This window comes from Theropithecus gelada, chromosome 4 (assembly GCF_003255815.1).
Source record: "Theropithecus gelada isolate Dixy chromosome 4, Tgel_1.0, whole genome shotgun sequence".
NCBI lineage: Eukaryota > Metazoa > Chordata > Mammalia > Primates > Cercopithecidae > Theropithecus > Theropithecus gelada.
In genome coordinates, this window is record NC_037671.1 from 33,590,577 (window position 1) to 33,607,853 (window position 17,277).

At 42.0% G+C, this 17,277-nt stretch overlaps 1 protein-coding gene across 4 annotated transcripts; it reads left to right on the top strand.

Moving 5' to 3' along the window:
• Positions 1 to 805: 805 nt before the first annotated feature.
• LOC112622413 (HLA class II histocompatibility antigen, DRB1-1 beta chain-like) lies at positions 806 to 15,905 on the top strand. Of its 4 annotated transcripts, none has more exons than XM_025382046.1 (6): positions 812 to 1,012; positions 9,034 to 9,342; positions 11,579 to 11,860; positions 12,561 to 12,671; positions 13,118 to 13,141; positions 14,214 to 15,905. In XM_025382046.1, exons 1-6 carry the CDS (start codon positions 913 to 915, stop codon positions 14,225 to 14,227), a joined length of 840 nt encoding a protein of 279 aa, XP_025237831.1. In that variant the 5' UTR covers positions 812 to 912; the 3' UTR covers positions 14,228 to 15,905. The 4 variants fall into 4 exon arrangements, with proteins under 4 accessions (XP_025237830.1, XP_025237831.1, XP_025237829.1 ...); XM_025382047.1 differs by having other exon boundaries at positions 868 to 1,012; positions 9,073 to 9,342; XM_025382045.1 differs by lacking the exons at positions 12,561 to 12,671; positions 13,118 to 13,141; positions 14,214 to 15,905 and having other exon boundaries at positions 806 to 1,012; positions 9,073 to 9,342; positions 11,579 to 12,250.
• The last annotated feature ends 1,372 nt before the right edge of the window (positions 15,906 to 17,277 follow it).

Sequence of the window (17,277 nt, forward strand, 5' to 3'; positions counted from 1 at the left end):
GTTGACCTTATCACATTGTTAGGGTAAGTGCTATACAAAGGCACCTTCAGACCCTCCATTGCACATGGGTGGCCCCTATTAGCCCCTTGCCTGTGTGTGTTCTGGAGGTGCCACTAAACTTGGGGACAGCATCAGGAGACAAACTTGAGAAAACCCTTTTTAATCAGATTAAATTATTAACTAACTTTCAACTTCCTTTAACTTATTAGAGACATCTCTACCTGTAAATAGGTACAGATTACACTCTCTAGTCAACAGCTGTCATTCTGTCATATCATCAGATACCCGGGGCTGCCGCTCCTTGAAGCGTCCACAGAATCACAGCATTTTCCAGTATTGAAAGACCTGAAAGATTGCAGTGCCTTCATGTCAACTGTGAGACATGAAGTAATTTTCCCAAATCTACAACATTAAGATATAGTGCAATAAGGACCAGATAAAAGGTCTCCTGATTTGCAGCCATGTTCTCTCTATATTCTTTACTCCTAAACACACTCACACACTCACTCCTGCAAATACTTCTGTTGTCAAGTGGGAAATGAATGCTCTTACAAGGCTCCAACTTGTGAACACATCATTGACCAGCACAGAGCTGGCTAAAAATAGCGCCCCAATTAAAGTGTTTTACACGCAACTGCTTCAAATCTTTCAGGTACTAAATTAAAACAATCCTTTAAAGAAGGAAATTCTGTTTCAGAAGAGGACCTTCATACTGAATCTCTGACCAGCGACTGATGATGCTATTGAACTCAGATGCTGATTGGTTCTCCCATACGAGACTACCCAATCCAGGAGCAAGGAAATCAGTAAGTTCCTTCCTATAATTTGGAATGTGGGTGGAGGGGGGTCATAGTTCTCCCTGAGTGAGACTTGTCTGCTCCTCTGGACCCTGGTCCTGTCCTGTTCTCCAGCATGGTGTGTCTGAAGCTCCCTGGAGGCTCCTGCATGGCAGCTCTGACAGTGACACTGATGGTGCTGAGCTCCCCACTGGCTTTGGCTGGGGACACCCGACGTAAGTGCACATTGCAGGTGCTGAGCTACTATGGGGTGGGGAAAATAGGGAGTTTTGTTAACATTGTGCCCAGGCCGTGTCCCTTAAGAAATTGTGATGTTTTCTTCAGAGATTGCTCATCTTTATCACGGGATCCCCAATTTTTTCTTCCACAAAAGGAGCTTGGCTACTTGCCCTCTCCATGAGACTGTGTAAGGGGCCTCCATACAGGTCATTTCTACTAAAATCTCCACCAATAAAACCTTTGCATCACATTTCCTCAGGGTCCTTAGAGGATTTAGAAATAAAGATGCTACAATAAATTCCACATACAGCACTTCCCTTTATTATGTTAACTTATGTCAGACAAAATGAGGTTCTTACTGAAAATTTTGTGGGAGTCAAGGGAATTCAAAGGAACTCTCCTAGACGATCCTGGGTTATGTCCTCCACAGGACCTTTGGTGTTGGCCCCTCTTCCTCATATGTGAGGATGGACCCAGTGGCCTCCTCATTATCTCTTTCTTTTTTTTTTTTTTCTGAACTCCAATGTTTATAAAGCCTGTATCCCTGTAGTGTATGTAGGTTCTCCGACAGAAGTTATACTTAGTGCTCTTTCTTTCTGATGGGGAAAAATCCCTGGAACTGAAGCTGAGATCTTTCAGTACTTGGAGTCACCTTGCAGATACAGAGCATTTATGATTGGTGCCTAAAGAACTTAAGGCATCCTCTGAAAAACTGGCCCAGGTTAGTGTTTATTATGAATCTTTTTTAACCTTTCTATGCTTGTTTCTCCTACATCTCCTACATGAACTAACTGGACATGACAGAAGAGATTTAACTAACGTAGTATAAATTATATGAAATTCTAGTTTTGTAAGTCAAAAATAATGAAATATCAGAAATTTCCTAAGGTTCAAACTATATACTCTGAGTGGAGTTACCGAGACAATGTGGACATTGTCCACATCTCATAGGGTTGAAAGTCAATGAGCAAAGTCCTGGGAACTCATTGTCTTACTGGTGTCTTGTACTAAATTTCATGGGTTCACCCATCATGCTCTCAGCTTTCCTTAATTAGCCATGTGTACTTACCTCTTCCTCCAGTTTCTCTCTATTTTTGCCCATTTATGTTGTCATCATTTCCAGAAATCTCTAAAGCTTGCACAGATCTGTAGCACTATGAGATCCATTGAAAGAGATAATTTTTTTCTTTTTGAGATAGGGCCTGGCTCTGTCACCCAGGCTGTAGCTCAGTGGTGCGATCGAGGCTCACTGCAACCTCTGCCTCCCACACTCAAGCAATTCTCCCTCCTCAGGCTTCAGAGTAGCTGGGAATACAGGCAGGCAACCACGCCCAGCTAATTTTTGTAATTTTGGTAGAGATGAGATTTTGCCATGTTGCCCAGGCTGGTCTTAAACTGCCAGACTCAAGCAATCCTCCTGCCTTGGCCTCCCAACGTGCTAGGATTATAGATGTGAGCCACCGTGTCCAGGCAAAAAGAGATGACTCTTAATAAAAAAATGTCTTGGCCGGGCGCGGTGGCTCAAGCCTGTAATCCCAGCACTTTGGGAGGCCGAAACGGGTGGATCACGAGGTCAGGAGATCGAGACCATCCTGGCTAACACGGTGAAACCCCGTCTCTACTAAAAAAATACAAAAAAATAGCCGAGCGAGGTGGTGGGCGCCTGTAGTCCCAGCTACTCGGGAGGCTGAGGCAGGAGAATGGCGTGAACTCGGGAGGCGGAGCTTGCGGTGAGCTGAGATCCGGCCACTGCACTCCAGCCTGGGCGACAGAGCCAGACTCCGTCTCAAAAAAAAAAAAAAAAAAATTTCTTTTTCTTAAATCACTGTTTCTTTAACTGTGAATTCTTCTTCCAACTAGAAGAAGGAGAAAGAAGAAGTTTGCCTGTATTTCTCACTGGGAGGAGAAGGGGTCTAGTGTGACATCAAAATGAAAGAGTGCTGGAGCTTGAGCCCCTTCTTGCTTTCCAGGATGCCCGCAGTGATCAGTTCCCATACCCTGGTTTATTCATGTAAACCACGCTTCTTTTTCTCAGCAGCTACTGTGTATTGGGCTCCATTCTAGGTTCAAATCATTCTGTTTGATTAAGATAGAGAGGGTCCCTACTCTCACAGAAGTTACACAAGCGTAGAGGAGATGGACACTAACCCAATAAGCATTTAACAAAGAAGAAGATGTTAGAGAGTCACAGTGCACTGAAGAAAAGACATCAGGTTTGTGGAAAGAGAGAAGTGGATTCACCTACTTTAGTTCATATGTTTAGGGAGCTCTATCTGAGAAAGTGACATTCAGCTGAGACAACAAAATAAGAAGACAGTTGTGAAGATCTAATGGACGAAAGTTCTAGGGAGACCGAATCCGGGGAAAGCCCAGTTGTAGGAAATTATATGGAGGGAGAGAAAGAAGGTTGGAGGGGCTGATGTAGAGAAAGCAAGAAAATGGAGAGGCAGAAGATGAGGTAGGACACAGAGAGGAAGCCAGGAGCCTCATTATATTAGGCTCTGATGTCCAAGGTAAAAAATTTAAGTTTTATTTTATGTTTATTTATATTTATTTATTTATTTATTTATTTATTTAGTTTTTGAGATGGCGTTTCGTTCTTGTTGTCCAGGTTGGAGTACAATGGTGCAGTCTTGGCTCACTGCAACCTCTGCCTCCCGGGCTAAAGTGATTCTCCTGCCTCAGCTTCCCAAGTAGCTGGGATTACAGGCACCCACTACCATACCTGGCTATTTTTTGTATTTTTAGTAGAGATGGGGTATCACCATGCTGACCAAGCTGGTCTTAACTCCTGACCTCAGATAATCTGTCTGCCTTGGCCTCCCAAAGTGCTGGGATTACAGGCGTGAGCCACTGTGCCCAGATTGAATTTTATCTAAATAGATATGAGAAGCTACTGTATGGTTACAAGGAGAGTCAATTTATATTCAACTTTTTTTGTGTGTGTGATGGAGTCTTGCTCTGTTGCCCAGGCTAGATTGCAGTGGCACAATCTCGGCTCACTGCAACCTCCACATCCTGGGTTCAAGTGATTCTCCGACATTAGCCTCCCAAGTAGCTGGGACCACAGGCGCAGGCCACCACACCTAGGTAATTTTTTGTATTTTTAGTAGGGATGGAATTTCACCGTGTTAGCCAGGATGGTCTCGATCTCCTGACCTCGTGATCCACTGGCCTTGGCCTCCCAAAGTCCTGGGATTACAAGCATGAGCCACTCTGCCCGGCCTATATTCAATTTTTAAAACTAATTCTAGCGACTCTGTGGGGATTGGATTGTTGCGGTTCACAAGTGGTTAGGAAGACTATTTAGGAGCACAGCAGGAAATTCTCCAGGGAAAACAGGCTTGTGGCTTCATGGAGTGCGTTACTGATAAAGACGGTTAAAACGATAAAGTGGACAGACTTGGCATGTATTTTTGCTTAGCTTGTTAATGAATTACTGTAAAGGGGGTGGAACAACCAAGTTTATTCCTAAGGATTTTGTTTTCACAAATAAGTGGGCGGTAGTGTTGTTTATTGAGATAGGAAAAACTATGGGAGGAAATGATTTGACATGGGTGGTTGGAAATAAAAGTTTTGTTTAAATTTGAGATGATTGATTGACATTTATTGGAGCAATCAGAAGGTCAATGGCATTTAAGAGACTCATGGTAGGCTAGGGCTTCAGATATTTATCTTGGCTGCATCAATACGTGTAGTGTGTTAAATCCCAGGGATTAGAAGAGGTTACACAGGGAGATGGATTGTGGGGAGAAAAAAGAAGAGGGCACAGGCCAGCAAAGGGGGCTGAAAGAGCCCAGGGATNGGGGAGAAAAAAGAAGAGGGCACAGGCCAGCAAAGGGGGCTGAAAGAGCCCAGGGATGTTGGAGAAAAACCAAGAAAACATAATGCGTGTAAGTCAAGGAAAATAGATTTTTTTTCAAGGAGAAGGGAGAGGCCAATTGTGGTGAGTACCACTAAGAGGAAGGGGAAGTGAGAATGTGACAGAAAAGCAAGTGCTGGGTTTGGTGGAGTTGATATTTGCAGTCAATGGAGTATCCAGGGAGGAAACTGGATTGGGCCATTTGAAAAGTAAGTAGAAGTGAGGACGAGGTTAAGGTTGACTATTTTGAGTAGAGAACTTCAGGGAAGGATTGTGCTCTGGGTTCAGGGAGCCAGGTGAATCTAAAGGAAAAAGTTAAAAAAGCTGAAGAGACGGAGGAGGACCTGTGAACCAGGGATGCTCAGTCATTATTAGCAAGGAAATACCAGAGAGCCCCTACGTGCAATGATGACTGCTCATGCAAATGTCACACAGCCAATATTTCACAGAGCCAGTATTTCACACAGCGAATATTTATTAGTGGCATAGAATATACCAATTATTACTCTAGGTCATGAGAATGGAGTGATGAATAAAATGAATCCGGTCGCCATCAGTATATGCCATGTAACATTTTGCAGTGACTGTGTACCAGGCCTATGAATTTCAGCATTCAATTTCAATAATGATCCTATTGCATCTGTGGTATTTAAAAACATACATCTCTGGAATCTAAAATTGAGAGGTTATAAGTAAAACCCAGTATTACAAGTGTAGTGCTGGAAATCAGATTACAGTTTAAATCTGAGCATATAGAAAGTCCCTTTCTCCTATGTCAGCAGATCTCTTTTGTGTGAGATTTGTTCAGGTATACTGCATTATTAGACATAAACCAGTGTTTCTGCCCTATGTTTTCAGAATGACAATTCTTTATGAAACTAATAGAAGAACAAAAGACAATTACAAAATCATGATGAAGATATTAATTGCTTTAGAATTAAGGAATACAAAAAATAATGTGAGTTGCAGTTATAGGGATCATAAAAGTTAAAATGGGAATGTATTTGAGTGTGATCAGTGCTCAGAAGAGTCATCATTTAATTTTACACTTAACAGTAATCCTGTGAGGATTACGCTGTTATTAAATGCACTTGATAGGTTACGAAAAGGCTTACGGTTGGTAAAAATTGACCCAAGTAGAAGAGATCATGTTTTTTATTCAGGTTTTCTGATTCTAGAGTTTGAGAGTTTGTCTGTCATTAGTGAGTAGTGATTTGATTGTGTCTGAATTATTGATAATGACAGAATTTCTGATATTCATATGTACCAGGTTGTTTCTTAGAGTGGGGACAGAGATGCAAGGGCTGCTAGTTCCCATGTATAGGAGAAACTTTCATTCATTTTGCATTTATCATTTTAAAAGTTCTGTATGTCTATAATGGTCATGTGTTGAAGACCACAAGGAAGTATTAAATCACTCCTTCTTCTGAGGTTTGACTAGCAAGGTGGGCTAGAGTTACCAAATAAAATACAGGCTCCTAGTTAAATCTGAATTTCAAATACACCATCATAATTTATTGGAAATCCAAATTTAAGTGGGCATCCTCTGGTTTTATTTGCCAAATCTGTCAACCCTAAGTGGGACACATGGACATGGATTACTGTGCTAACCATGCAAGCCACGGGGACAGCAACTCCACACGTTTATTTTTTAGCTTTCTCTCTATAAAGAAAGTGCTTAGACAATTTAGGGATAAAAAGATAGGCATTGTTTGATACAGGCTCCACACCTCTCTGCCATCGTTTCTAAAGGGCAAAGGGAGATTTCCGCAGGTCTTGCTCACAGTCTGGGGACCTGCTCATTTTTTGAAACTGTCTGTATAAGAATGTCATTTTCTTGGTTTCTCCCTTTCTGAGGGGACTTGACTACAAAACCAAGAGTTCTGCCTCTGGCCAAGGCTGGTCATTTGATGCCTGCTAGTATTGTTGGGAGTGGGAGACTGAAAGACATGAGTTAGTTGGGACATTAAGTGGGAATAAAAGAGCTGTGGTTGTGATTCATTACTACAGATAATTAGTGGACCAATGGTAGAGAAATTAAGAAAAAATATGATGTGAATGATAAATGATATGATTAGTGACTGCTTGGTAAGGCAAGGAAATCATTAAATCTTGGTTCTCATCAAGTTCATTTTCTGGAAAGACAGCACTGTATTGGGACCAGAATTCTACAAAATATTCTTTTTAGGTAGGACCCAGATTGTCAACAAATGTTTTTCAATGCAATTCTCAGCTGCTCCATAATTAATAGTACCTTGTTGAACACAGATTTTTTCAGATGGTTCACATCTGTGGTTCTTACCCAGGGATAGTTCACCACCCCTCCCTTCCCTCCCATCATCCTTGGGGGTGGCAATGTTTGGAACAATTTTTGGTTGTCACAACAGGGGTTTCTTCTGATATTTAATGAGTAGAAGCCAGGGACACTGCTAGAGAACCTACATGTTCAGAACAGCCTCTGCCATCAACAAAGAATTATCTGGTCCAAAATGTCAATAGTGCTGAGGCTGAGAGCACTGCTTCACACTGTGCTCTTTCTGAAAATTCTAGACTCACATCTGTTTTACAGTCAACACACAGTTTAGTTTTTGATGGTTTATTTTTGCTTGTTTCATTATAAAAAATTAAACAGTTGCATAAATTCAACCACTTTCTTCTTGAATCCATTTAGTCAATGCAAGCTCAATAGTTTAGTATTTAGTTTTTGCCTTATGCAATATTTTTCAACATTTTCATGAGTCGTCAGTCATCACTATCTCTATTAACTTTCAACAACTTGCCCTTGTTAAGTCATAAATAGTCATGCTGCTGAAGTTATTTCTCACTAACATGCCTCAGATTTCTGTAGTGATTCTACATTTGATATGATTCACAATGTAAAATGCTTCTACTTATTCATTTCACTTTTACCCACAGGGTTATTTTAAAGTAATTTTTGTCATTTTCACACTTCAGACATAAAGACAAAAGCATCAAAAATATATACAGTGTTTTATATATGTGTATATTTTCACACATATATGTACGTATGTTTATATGTATTGAAACTACAGAAGCACTTGTAACCAATAAGAGCTCTGAGACACCTTTGACCACTTACCCTCATCAGATGAGATTTGCTAAATGAGTTGCGGAAACAAGTTTTTTTAACTGAATTTCTGAGCTTTGTGGATTTAGAAATGCAAAGGAAGGTTTGTGGACATTTACCGGGATCATGGTTTTATTCTCCTTAAAACTCTTTGATGCTTTCCCATTGTCTTTAGTATGAATCCAAAATCCTAACACCACCCACGAGGCTTTTAAATACCTGGCTTCTTGTGATTTATCCAGTCTAATCTTTTACCCTCCTTTCCCTCAGCCTCTCTGCTTTAGTGAACTTTGTTCTAGTTTCTTGAAGAAGTTCATCAATTCAAGTTTTTGTACATGGGATTTCCTAAACCTGAAATGTGTCTCCCCCGTTTTGTCCAAACGCACACACAGGCTCCACTCTGCCCCCTCGCTCACACCGGCTTAACCTGTCAAGTCCCATCTGAACTGTCACTCTTCAGAGGGTCCTTCTCTGGCACCCTAATGTAATTGAGATCATCCTATTATTCTCTGCTCTAGAACTCCACACTTCTGACATTTCTTATTCCTGTCTAAGCTCTTGTGTGTTTGGTTTTTGTCCATGACTTTCCCTGCTCTTTAAGCTCCCCCAGCAGAGTGGAGAGGTCTGTTTTCCCTTGTTTGGATTCCTAGAGGCAGCGCAGGCCTGGCACAAGGTCCTCACTAAGGAAGTGTTCACAGGGTGAAGGCGGTGGGTGCTGCTGAAGGAACCAGTAAAGCCTGTGGGATGAGAGAAGGATCAGAGTGTCTTTAGGGTGGAGGCTCCCAGGAGTAGACGGCGCGGGCTGCGGTGCTGGGCGGATCCTCCTCCAGCTCCTGCATTGAGTTCTCCAGAACAGGCTGGAGGCAGGGAGAGGTTTCCAAAAGACTGGGGATAAGAAGGGGTTTTCCCGCCTGGTCCCCCAGGCCCCCGTTCGCCTCAGGAAGACGGAGGATGAGCCCCTGGGCTGCTGGGGGTGGGCGGTGCGGGTGGGGCGGGTTAAGGTTCCCAGTGCCCGTACCCCGCCCAGGGAGCCCCGGAAGGCGGCGTCGCTGTCAGTGTCTTCTCAGGAGGCCGCCCGTGTGACCGGATCGTTCGCGTCCCCGCAGCACGTTTCTTGGAGCAGGCTAAGTGTGAGTGTCACTTCTTCAATGGGACGGAGCGGGTGCGGTTCCTGCAGAGACACATCAGTAACCAAGAGGAGAACGTGCGCTTCGACAGCGACGTGGGGGAGTTCCGGGCGGTGACGGAGCTGGGGCGGCCTGACGCCGAGTACTGGAACGGCCAGAAGGACTACCTGGAGCAGAGGCGGGCCGCGGTGGACACCTACTGCAGACACAACTACCGGATTGTGGAGAGCTTCACAGTGCAGCGGCGAGGTGAGCGCGGCGGGGACGGGGCCTGGGTCCCTGTGAGCTGGGAATCTGTGTGTGTGTCTGTGTGTGTGTGTGTGAGAGAGAGAGAGAGAGAGCCATCTGTGAGCATTTAGAATCCTCTCAATCCCGAGCAAGCAGTTCTGAGGGCACAGGTGTGTGTAGAGTGTGGATTTGTCTGTGTCTGTGTCTGTGTGTCTGTTGTAGGAGGGGAGGCAGGAGGGGGCTGCTTCTTATCCTTGGAGGCCTCTGTGGGGAGGTGACATGGGAGGTGGGTGCAGGGGGCTGGAGAGAGAGGAGACCTTCATTGTCCTGGGTCCTTAGAGATGCGGGGAAGGGAAGTGTAAGGAGTATGTGGTTGGGATGAAGGTTTAGGGGAGGAGAGCTGAGGGGTAAGGAAGGTTTGGGATAATGTGAGGAGGCCCGTTCCAGACTGTCCCTGGCACACACCCTTCATGTAATCTCTGAAATAAAAGCGTGCGCTGTTTGTTCGTAAAAGCATTAGATTAATTTCTAGGGGAATTGAGGAGACCTCTGAGGCATCTCTGAAGCTTCTTTAGGTCTAAATTTCTTCCTAGTTTTTTGTTTTTGTTTTTAGTGTGTATGTTTTTACATAGTAGAAATGACTGTGAAACTAACTTTTTGAATTAAAATTTTCACACAGTTACTATTTTGTTATAATGCTAATAGTTTTCTAGTAGTTACATATTATTCTTTCATATGTAATAGTTGTGACACAACTCACCTCACTTTCTCCTTTGTTGACCTTTATTATGACATTCTCCAAAAGTTGAAAATGTATGTTTCTGGTTAATTTTTAATTTATATTTTTTCATTTGTAACTCTTTTGAATTATTTTGACCTATTTATTGACCAATTAATTATACTTACCACTCTAAGAATTCCCTATTGTATTTGGTAGGGAACGGACAATGATCTACTGTCTAATATCTCAAGGCTTAGTATTTTTCTCAGTGATTTTGTGGGTTCTTTGTACTGTAAGATTATTAACACTTTATTGATATTTGATTCAGCATTTGCTCCAGTTTGTGGTTTGTATGTTGATTTTGAAAATTCTTTTCCATGTTAAGAATTTGAACATTTTTATTTAATAAAATACATTGCAAAATTTTTATTAATGATTTATAACCCATCTTAAATCTAACATTTTATGGTATTGTTGTCTCTAGGTTTCTCCTGACTTCTAAAAAAAAAATAGTTGTACGTATTGAGAGTCTGCTAGTGTCATGGATTTTCCTGGGCATAAGCACCCCAAGTAATGAGTCTCAGACCCTGCCTTATTCCAAATGTCATTCTGGAAAAAAAAATCATTTCACAATGATAGGCCTGAAAATAATAATGCTTGTTTTACACGGGAGATTCATTGATCAGCTAAATGTAAATCTAAGAACTTTCAAAACCAAAATGATGTTCCTTAATCCTTCTCTCTGCTTTAGGACTCATGCTTTTCTAGGAATGTAAAAATTTGGAGAATCATTTTTGTCTGTCCCACCTTCCCAGGGCCAGAATCATTTCTGTGGTGTTCTAAGGTGTCAGTATGGCAGTAGTATTCCTAAAACTTCATACTCGGTTTCCTCATGTACCCAACTCTGTCCCTTTGTCTATCTACATTGCTTTAAATCATATTTTTCTGTCATGGTGTACAAGAATGAAAAATAGGTGCCAAGTGGAGCACCCACAGGTGATGAGCCCTCTCACAGTGGAATGGAGTGAGAAGTTTTCTGACCTCATAAATTGAAGGCTATCTTCAGTCATTGTTTTATACATTTTATGTGCATTAATCCTCATATAACTCCAAGAGGTAAATTAGTATAATTATCCTTCATTGTAGGTGACAAAGTTGAGCACAGAAGAATCAAAAAACTCTGCCAGGATCAACCAGTAAAAGGCAGACCTTGGATTTGAACCAGGCAACCTGGCTCAGATATCAGTTTTAATTACTATACTCTGTACTTTTGAAGATTTATAAACACTTTGACAATGCATCCCAATTTCAAGCTATGAAGAAACAAACACAGTTTTTCACAACATCTCTCAAATCTAATGGGTGCTAACTATCAAGATTAAATTCCAGGCTGATGACACTGTGAGGTCACATGGCCAGCTGTGCTGAGGGCTGGTCAAGGTCAGAGCCTGGGTTGGCAGAGAAGCAGGCAAACAGCCAAACAAGGAGACTTACTTTGTCTTCCTGACTCATTCCCTCTACCATTTTTTCTCCTAGTCCAACCTAAGGTGACTGTGTATCCTGCAAAGACCCAGCCCCTGCAGCACCACAACCTCCTGGTCTGCTCTGTGAATGGTTTCTATCCAGGCAGCATTGAAGTCAGGTGGTTCCGGAACGGCCAGGAAGAGAAGGCTGGGGTGGTGTCCACAGGCCTGATCCAGAATGGAGACTGGACCTTCCAGACCCTGGTGATGCTGGAAACAGTTCCTGGGAGTGGAGAGGTTTACACCTGCCAAGTGGAGCACCCAAGCGTGACCAGCCCTCTCACAGTGCAATGGAGTGAGCAGCTTTCTGACTTCATACATTTCTCACCCACCAAGAAGGGGACTGTGCTAATCCCTGAGTGTCAGGTTTCTCCTCTCCCACATCCTATTTTCATTTGCTCCACGTTCTCATCTCCATCAGTACAGGTCACTGGGGATAGCCCTGTAATAGTTTCTAGAAACACCTGTACCCCCTGCGGAATCAGTCATGCCTGTGAGGCAGGAGAGGTTGTCCCTCTTTTGAACCTCCCCATGATATCACAGGTCAGGGTCACCCGCTCTCCCCAGGCTCCAGGCCCTGTCTCTGGGTCTGAGACTGAGTTTCTGATGCTGTTGCTCTGAGTTATTTATTGTGATCTGGGAAGAGAAGTGTAGGGGCCTACCTCACATGAGGGAAGTCTGATCTCAGCTCTGCTTTTTATTAGCTCTGTCACTCTAGACAAACTACTTAGCCTCGTTGAGTCTCAGGCTTTCTGTGGATCAGATGTTGAACTCGTGCCTTACATCAAGGCTGTAATATTTGGATAAGTTTGATGTCTGAACCCTGTAACTGTTCAGTGTGATTTACAATCCTTTGTTTTTCTCCAGAAATGGCTGGTTATTTTAGTTCTTGTGGGGCAGCCTTCTTCCCCATTTTCAAAGCTCTGAATCTTAGAGTCTCAATTAAAGAGGTTCAGTTTGGAATAAACATCACTAAACCTGGCTTCCTCTCTCAGGAGCACGGTCTGAATCTGCACAGAGCAAGATGCTGAGTGGAGTTGGGGGCTTTGTGCTGGGCCTGCTCTTCCTTGGGGCCGGGCTGTTCATCTACTTCAGGAATCAGAAAGGTGAGGGGCCTTTGGGAGCTGGCTCTCTCCATAGGCTTTTCTGGAGGAGGAACTATGGCTTTGCTGAGGTTAGTTCTCAGTATATGAGTGGCCTTGAACAAAGCTTTTCTTTCCCCAAACGGCTCCAATGTCCTGCTAATCCTGAAATCATTAGTGCATGGTTACTACGTCAAGGCATAATAGCTTGTGGCCTGCAGAGACAAGAGGAAGGTTAACAAGTAGGGGTCCTTTGGTTTGAGATCCCAGAGCAAATTAAGGAAGAGCCACTAGGTTAATGCAATTACACTGGATCCTGTGACAGACACGTCACACTTCATGGGTCACATGGTCTGTTTCTGCTCCTTTCTGCCCTGGTTGGTGTGGGTTGTGGTGTTAGAGAAATCTGTGTTGGAGGACAGATTTGCTTCCATATCTTTTAAGTGTATATCTTTTCCTCTTTTTCCCAGGACACGCTGGACTTCAGCCAACAGGTAATACCTTTTAATCCTCTTTTACAAACAGATACGGTTTCCCTAAGGAGAGGTAAAGCCAGGTGGACTTCTGGGTCGGGTGGGGACTTGGAGAATTCTCTTACAAGAGGTTTTTAAAATGCACCAATCAATGCTCTGTAAAAACACACCAATTGGTGTTCTGTGGCTAGCTAGATGTTTGTAAAATGGACCAAACATCACTCTGTAAAATGGAACAATCCACACTCTGTAAAATGGACCTATCAGCAGGACATGGGGGGGGGACAAATAAGGGAATAAAAGCTGGTCACCCCAGCCAGCAGTGGCAGACTGCTCAGGTCTCCTTCCGTGCTGTGGAAGCTTTGTGTTTTTGCTCTTGACCATAAATCTTGCTGCTGGTCATTCTTTGGGTCGCTGCCACCTTTAAGAGCTGTAACACTCACCACGAAGGTCCGTGGCTTCATTCTAGAAGTCAGTGAGACCACAAACCCACCTGGAGGAACAAACTCCGGACACACTAGAATGATGTTAGAGGTGACAAGGCGTGAGACAGAAATAATAAGAATTAGTGGCCGGGCACGGTGGCTCAAGCCTGTAATCCCAGCACTTTGGGAGGCCAAGACGGGCGGATCACGAGGTCAGGAGATCGAGACCATCCTGGCTGACACGGTGAAACCCCGTCTCTACTAAAAAATACAAAAAAACTAGCCGGGCGAGGTGCCGGGCGCCTGTAGTCCCAGCTACTCGGGAGGCTGAGGCAGGAGAATGGCATGAACCTGGGAGGCGGAGCTTGCAGTGAGCCAAGATCACGCCACTGCACTCCAGCCTGGGCGGCAGAGCCAGACTCTGTCTCAAAAAAAAAAAAAAAAAAAAAGAATTAGTTTGGATCCAAATTTCTGATCAGGCAATTTACACCAAAACTCCTCCTCTCCACTTAGGAAAGGCCTGTGCTCTGCGGGACTATTGGCTCTGGGAGACTCAGAAACTTGTTTTTCTTCTTCCTGCAGTGCTCTCCTCGGAGTCCTTGAAAGACGGGAAAAGAAACTGTTAGTAGAGCCAGGTTGAAAACAACACTCTCCTCTGTCTTTTGCAGGACTCCTGAGCTGAAGTGCAGATGACCACATTCAAGGAAAAACTTTCTGCCCCAGCTTTGCAGGGTGAAAAGCTTTCCCGCCTGGCTGTTATTCTGCCACAAGAGAGGGCTTTCTCAGGACCTGGTTGCTACTGGCTCAGCAACTGCAGAAAATGTCCTCCCTGTGGCTTCCTCAGCTCCTGCCCTTGGCCTGAATTCCCACCATTGATGGCAGCACCTCATCTTCAACTTTTGTGCTCCCCTTTACTTAAACCCTATGGCCTCCTGTACATCTGTATACTCACCCTGTACCACAAACACATTACATTATTAAATGTTTCACAAAGATGGAGTTAAATATCATCTGGTCCATTTGGCTCCAAAGACAAAAAATGAAAAGAAAAAGTATGATTTCCAAATAGAATAAAGATTTTCATGTGTATATCATGAGTATGTGAGGTAATGCATATGTTAAATAGTTGGATTTAGACATTCCACACTACAGGCATATATCAAAACCTCACGCTGTACAACATAAATATACTATACAATTTTTACTTGTCAATTAAAAAAGTAAACTTAATGGTTAAAAAAGCAATGCATAAAAACTGAGAACAGTCTATGACAACTGAAACAAACTCGGCCAACGTGAGATGAGAAACCAGCCAGCAAGGCAATCAGAACTCTTTCTTCACCCGGTCTACAATATTTTGCATTTATAACTGTAAATTAGTGTATAGTGTTTCACTCCAGAGACGTCAATAATATAGTGTTATCAAAGGACTTCTACAGATTTCAGAGAAAGACAGATTTAGAAGACGGAGGATTCTCCATTATGTTCTAGCTGAGAGTCAGTATGAAATGTCAAATCTAAAAGTACATAATTCAGAGGTCTATTTCAAAGTAATAATCATTTGAGCATAATTTCTCCACTGTCAGAGACGACTGTTATTTTCAATCAAATTAAAAGTTGTTTCTATGCATATCTTATTTTTAGTTGTATGTTACTTGTACATAACGTAGCAATACAAGTACATATAAATCCTGTAAGAGTATAAATCCTATAGCAGTATATTAAGCTTATAATTATGTCTGTTCTGTTTGATCATAGAGTTGCAACAAATAGGCCTCAGGATTCCTAAGTTGAGGACATGATTTTCTCATTTTATATGAGACTTGGGGCGTGGAATTACAAAGTAGAACCAAAATCTGTGGAATGAATATTTCATTGAAGATGAGTTCTGCTGCTAATAGCAGGAAATTACATATAGTGGGCTTTATTTTTCTTTAACCCATGATCTCACATAGCCAATAGATCCAAGGCTGGGCAGCTCCAGGATTGCTCAACTCAGCAGGCTAGGGGCATCACCAGCGATCCTGGAACTTCGTAGCTCATCTCTCTATCACACACAGTATGTCAGCTTTCCTGAAATGGTAGGGTGACCCATGCAGCAGCTTTAGGTTTGTTATTCTTTCACAACAACTCCCAAAGGGAAGAAAAGGATACTCCTTTTTCCTGTGTGCCTTTATAAGGAGCAACTAAACTGTTTCCAGAGTGTTCTCAGTACCCATTTTCTCACACGTTGGAATAACCATGTGATCATATGGGCTCAGACAAGCCAGGATTCAACCTTTATAGAGTGGGCCTGATGCACATGGGAAGAAAAGGAGCAAAATCTTATATTTTTAAAAATAAAGAACTGGTGGATGGAGTAGGAGAGATTGATTTCAGGGTAGGGAAATGATAGATTGTGGTACTATCAGGTTGTAAGTATTTGAGTTAACTTCCACACGAAGGCTTATACATTCCTGATAGCCACCCTCAATTCAGGGTTTTGGATCTCTCATATTTTCCAGGGAAATTATTGAAAGAAAAGTAGAATAAGGAATGACTAGCTCTGTAAGGTGCTAAAACATACTATACATTTACTTTAAAAAATGCATTTGTTACTGTTCTTTTTTTTATTAAATATGCTAGTAAAACAGAGTCTAGAATTAGAAACAGAAAGAGTTGAGATTTAGTACCAATCTCATTCCCTGGAATCTACCTAAGAGACATAAAAACATAGGTCCTTGCAAAGATATGTGTTCAAGTGTTCAGAACAGCCAAACTGAAGACAATCCAAATATCCTTCAACTAGTAAATGAATAAACAAAATTCTACTACATCCAGGCAAGGCAATATCATTCAACAATAAAAGGGGACAAAAGTAGACTTATCTGGCAGGGGAGCTACCATGAATATCAGAGTAGTTTTCACAAGGCAAATTTCAACCCTTGCACTCTGGATGATGAGACATTACTTAGTGGGTACAATGCGTGTGATTGGAGTGATGGATACTGTGGAACACCGACTTTACCACTATGCAATCGATGCAGGTAACAAAGTTACACTTGTACCTTATGTACTTAAATTTACATAAATGAAAAAAGACAAGAAGAAATGAAAACAAACAAAATGATGATACATACTGCAAAACTTGTGAACTTCAATAATGTTAACTAAGTGAAGGAAATTGGACATAAAGATTATATGTTGTATGATTTCATTTTCTTGAAATATCTAGAAAAGATAAATTTATAGACACAAAAAGCAGATCATTGGGTGAGGTACCTTACTATAAATAGAGAAATTCTGGACATGGCAGAAATGTTCTAAAACTAGATTGTTGTGATAATTGCACAAATCGATTAATTTACTCAAATCATTACATTTTACACATACAATGAGTGAATTTTGTAGTATGGAAATTATGCTTTAGTAAACCTGTTAAAATAATTCTTTTTTAAAAAGTAAGGCTTCGTAGGCAAGACAAAATCCAGAAGACACAAACGAAAAAATATTTGAAGAAAATTACTAGTTTATTTGCATGAAGAAAATAACAAAATTAAAAGAAGTATATGACGCAGAGGAAAAACTTTGATCACGTAAGGCTAACTTTCTTATGAAAAATTGTTAACTAATCAATAAATAAATTCTTGGAAATGCCATAAATAATTGGGCAAAGGATATAGACTCACTATAGAAGAGAATATTCTCATAGTCGATATATATAAATATTTGCTCAAACTCACCAATGAACAG

Coding starts and splice junctions, on each gene's coding strand:
- LOC112622413 (XM_025382044.1), top strand. CDS start 913: ATGGTGTGTCTGAAGCTCCCTGGAGGCTCCTGCATGGCAGCTCTGACA. Junction 1,013..9,033: donor TTTGGCTGGGGACACCCGAC/GTAAGTGCACAT, acceptor GTGTCTTCTCAG/GAGGCCGCCCGTGTGACCGG. Junction 9,343..11,578: donor CTTCACAGTGCAGCGGCGAG/GTGAGCGCGGCG, acceptor TTTTTCTCCTAG/TCCAACCTAAGGTGACTGTG.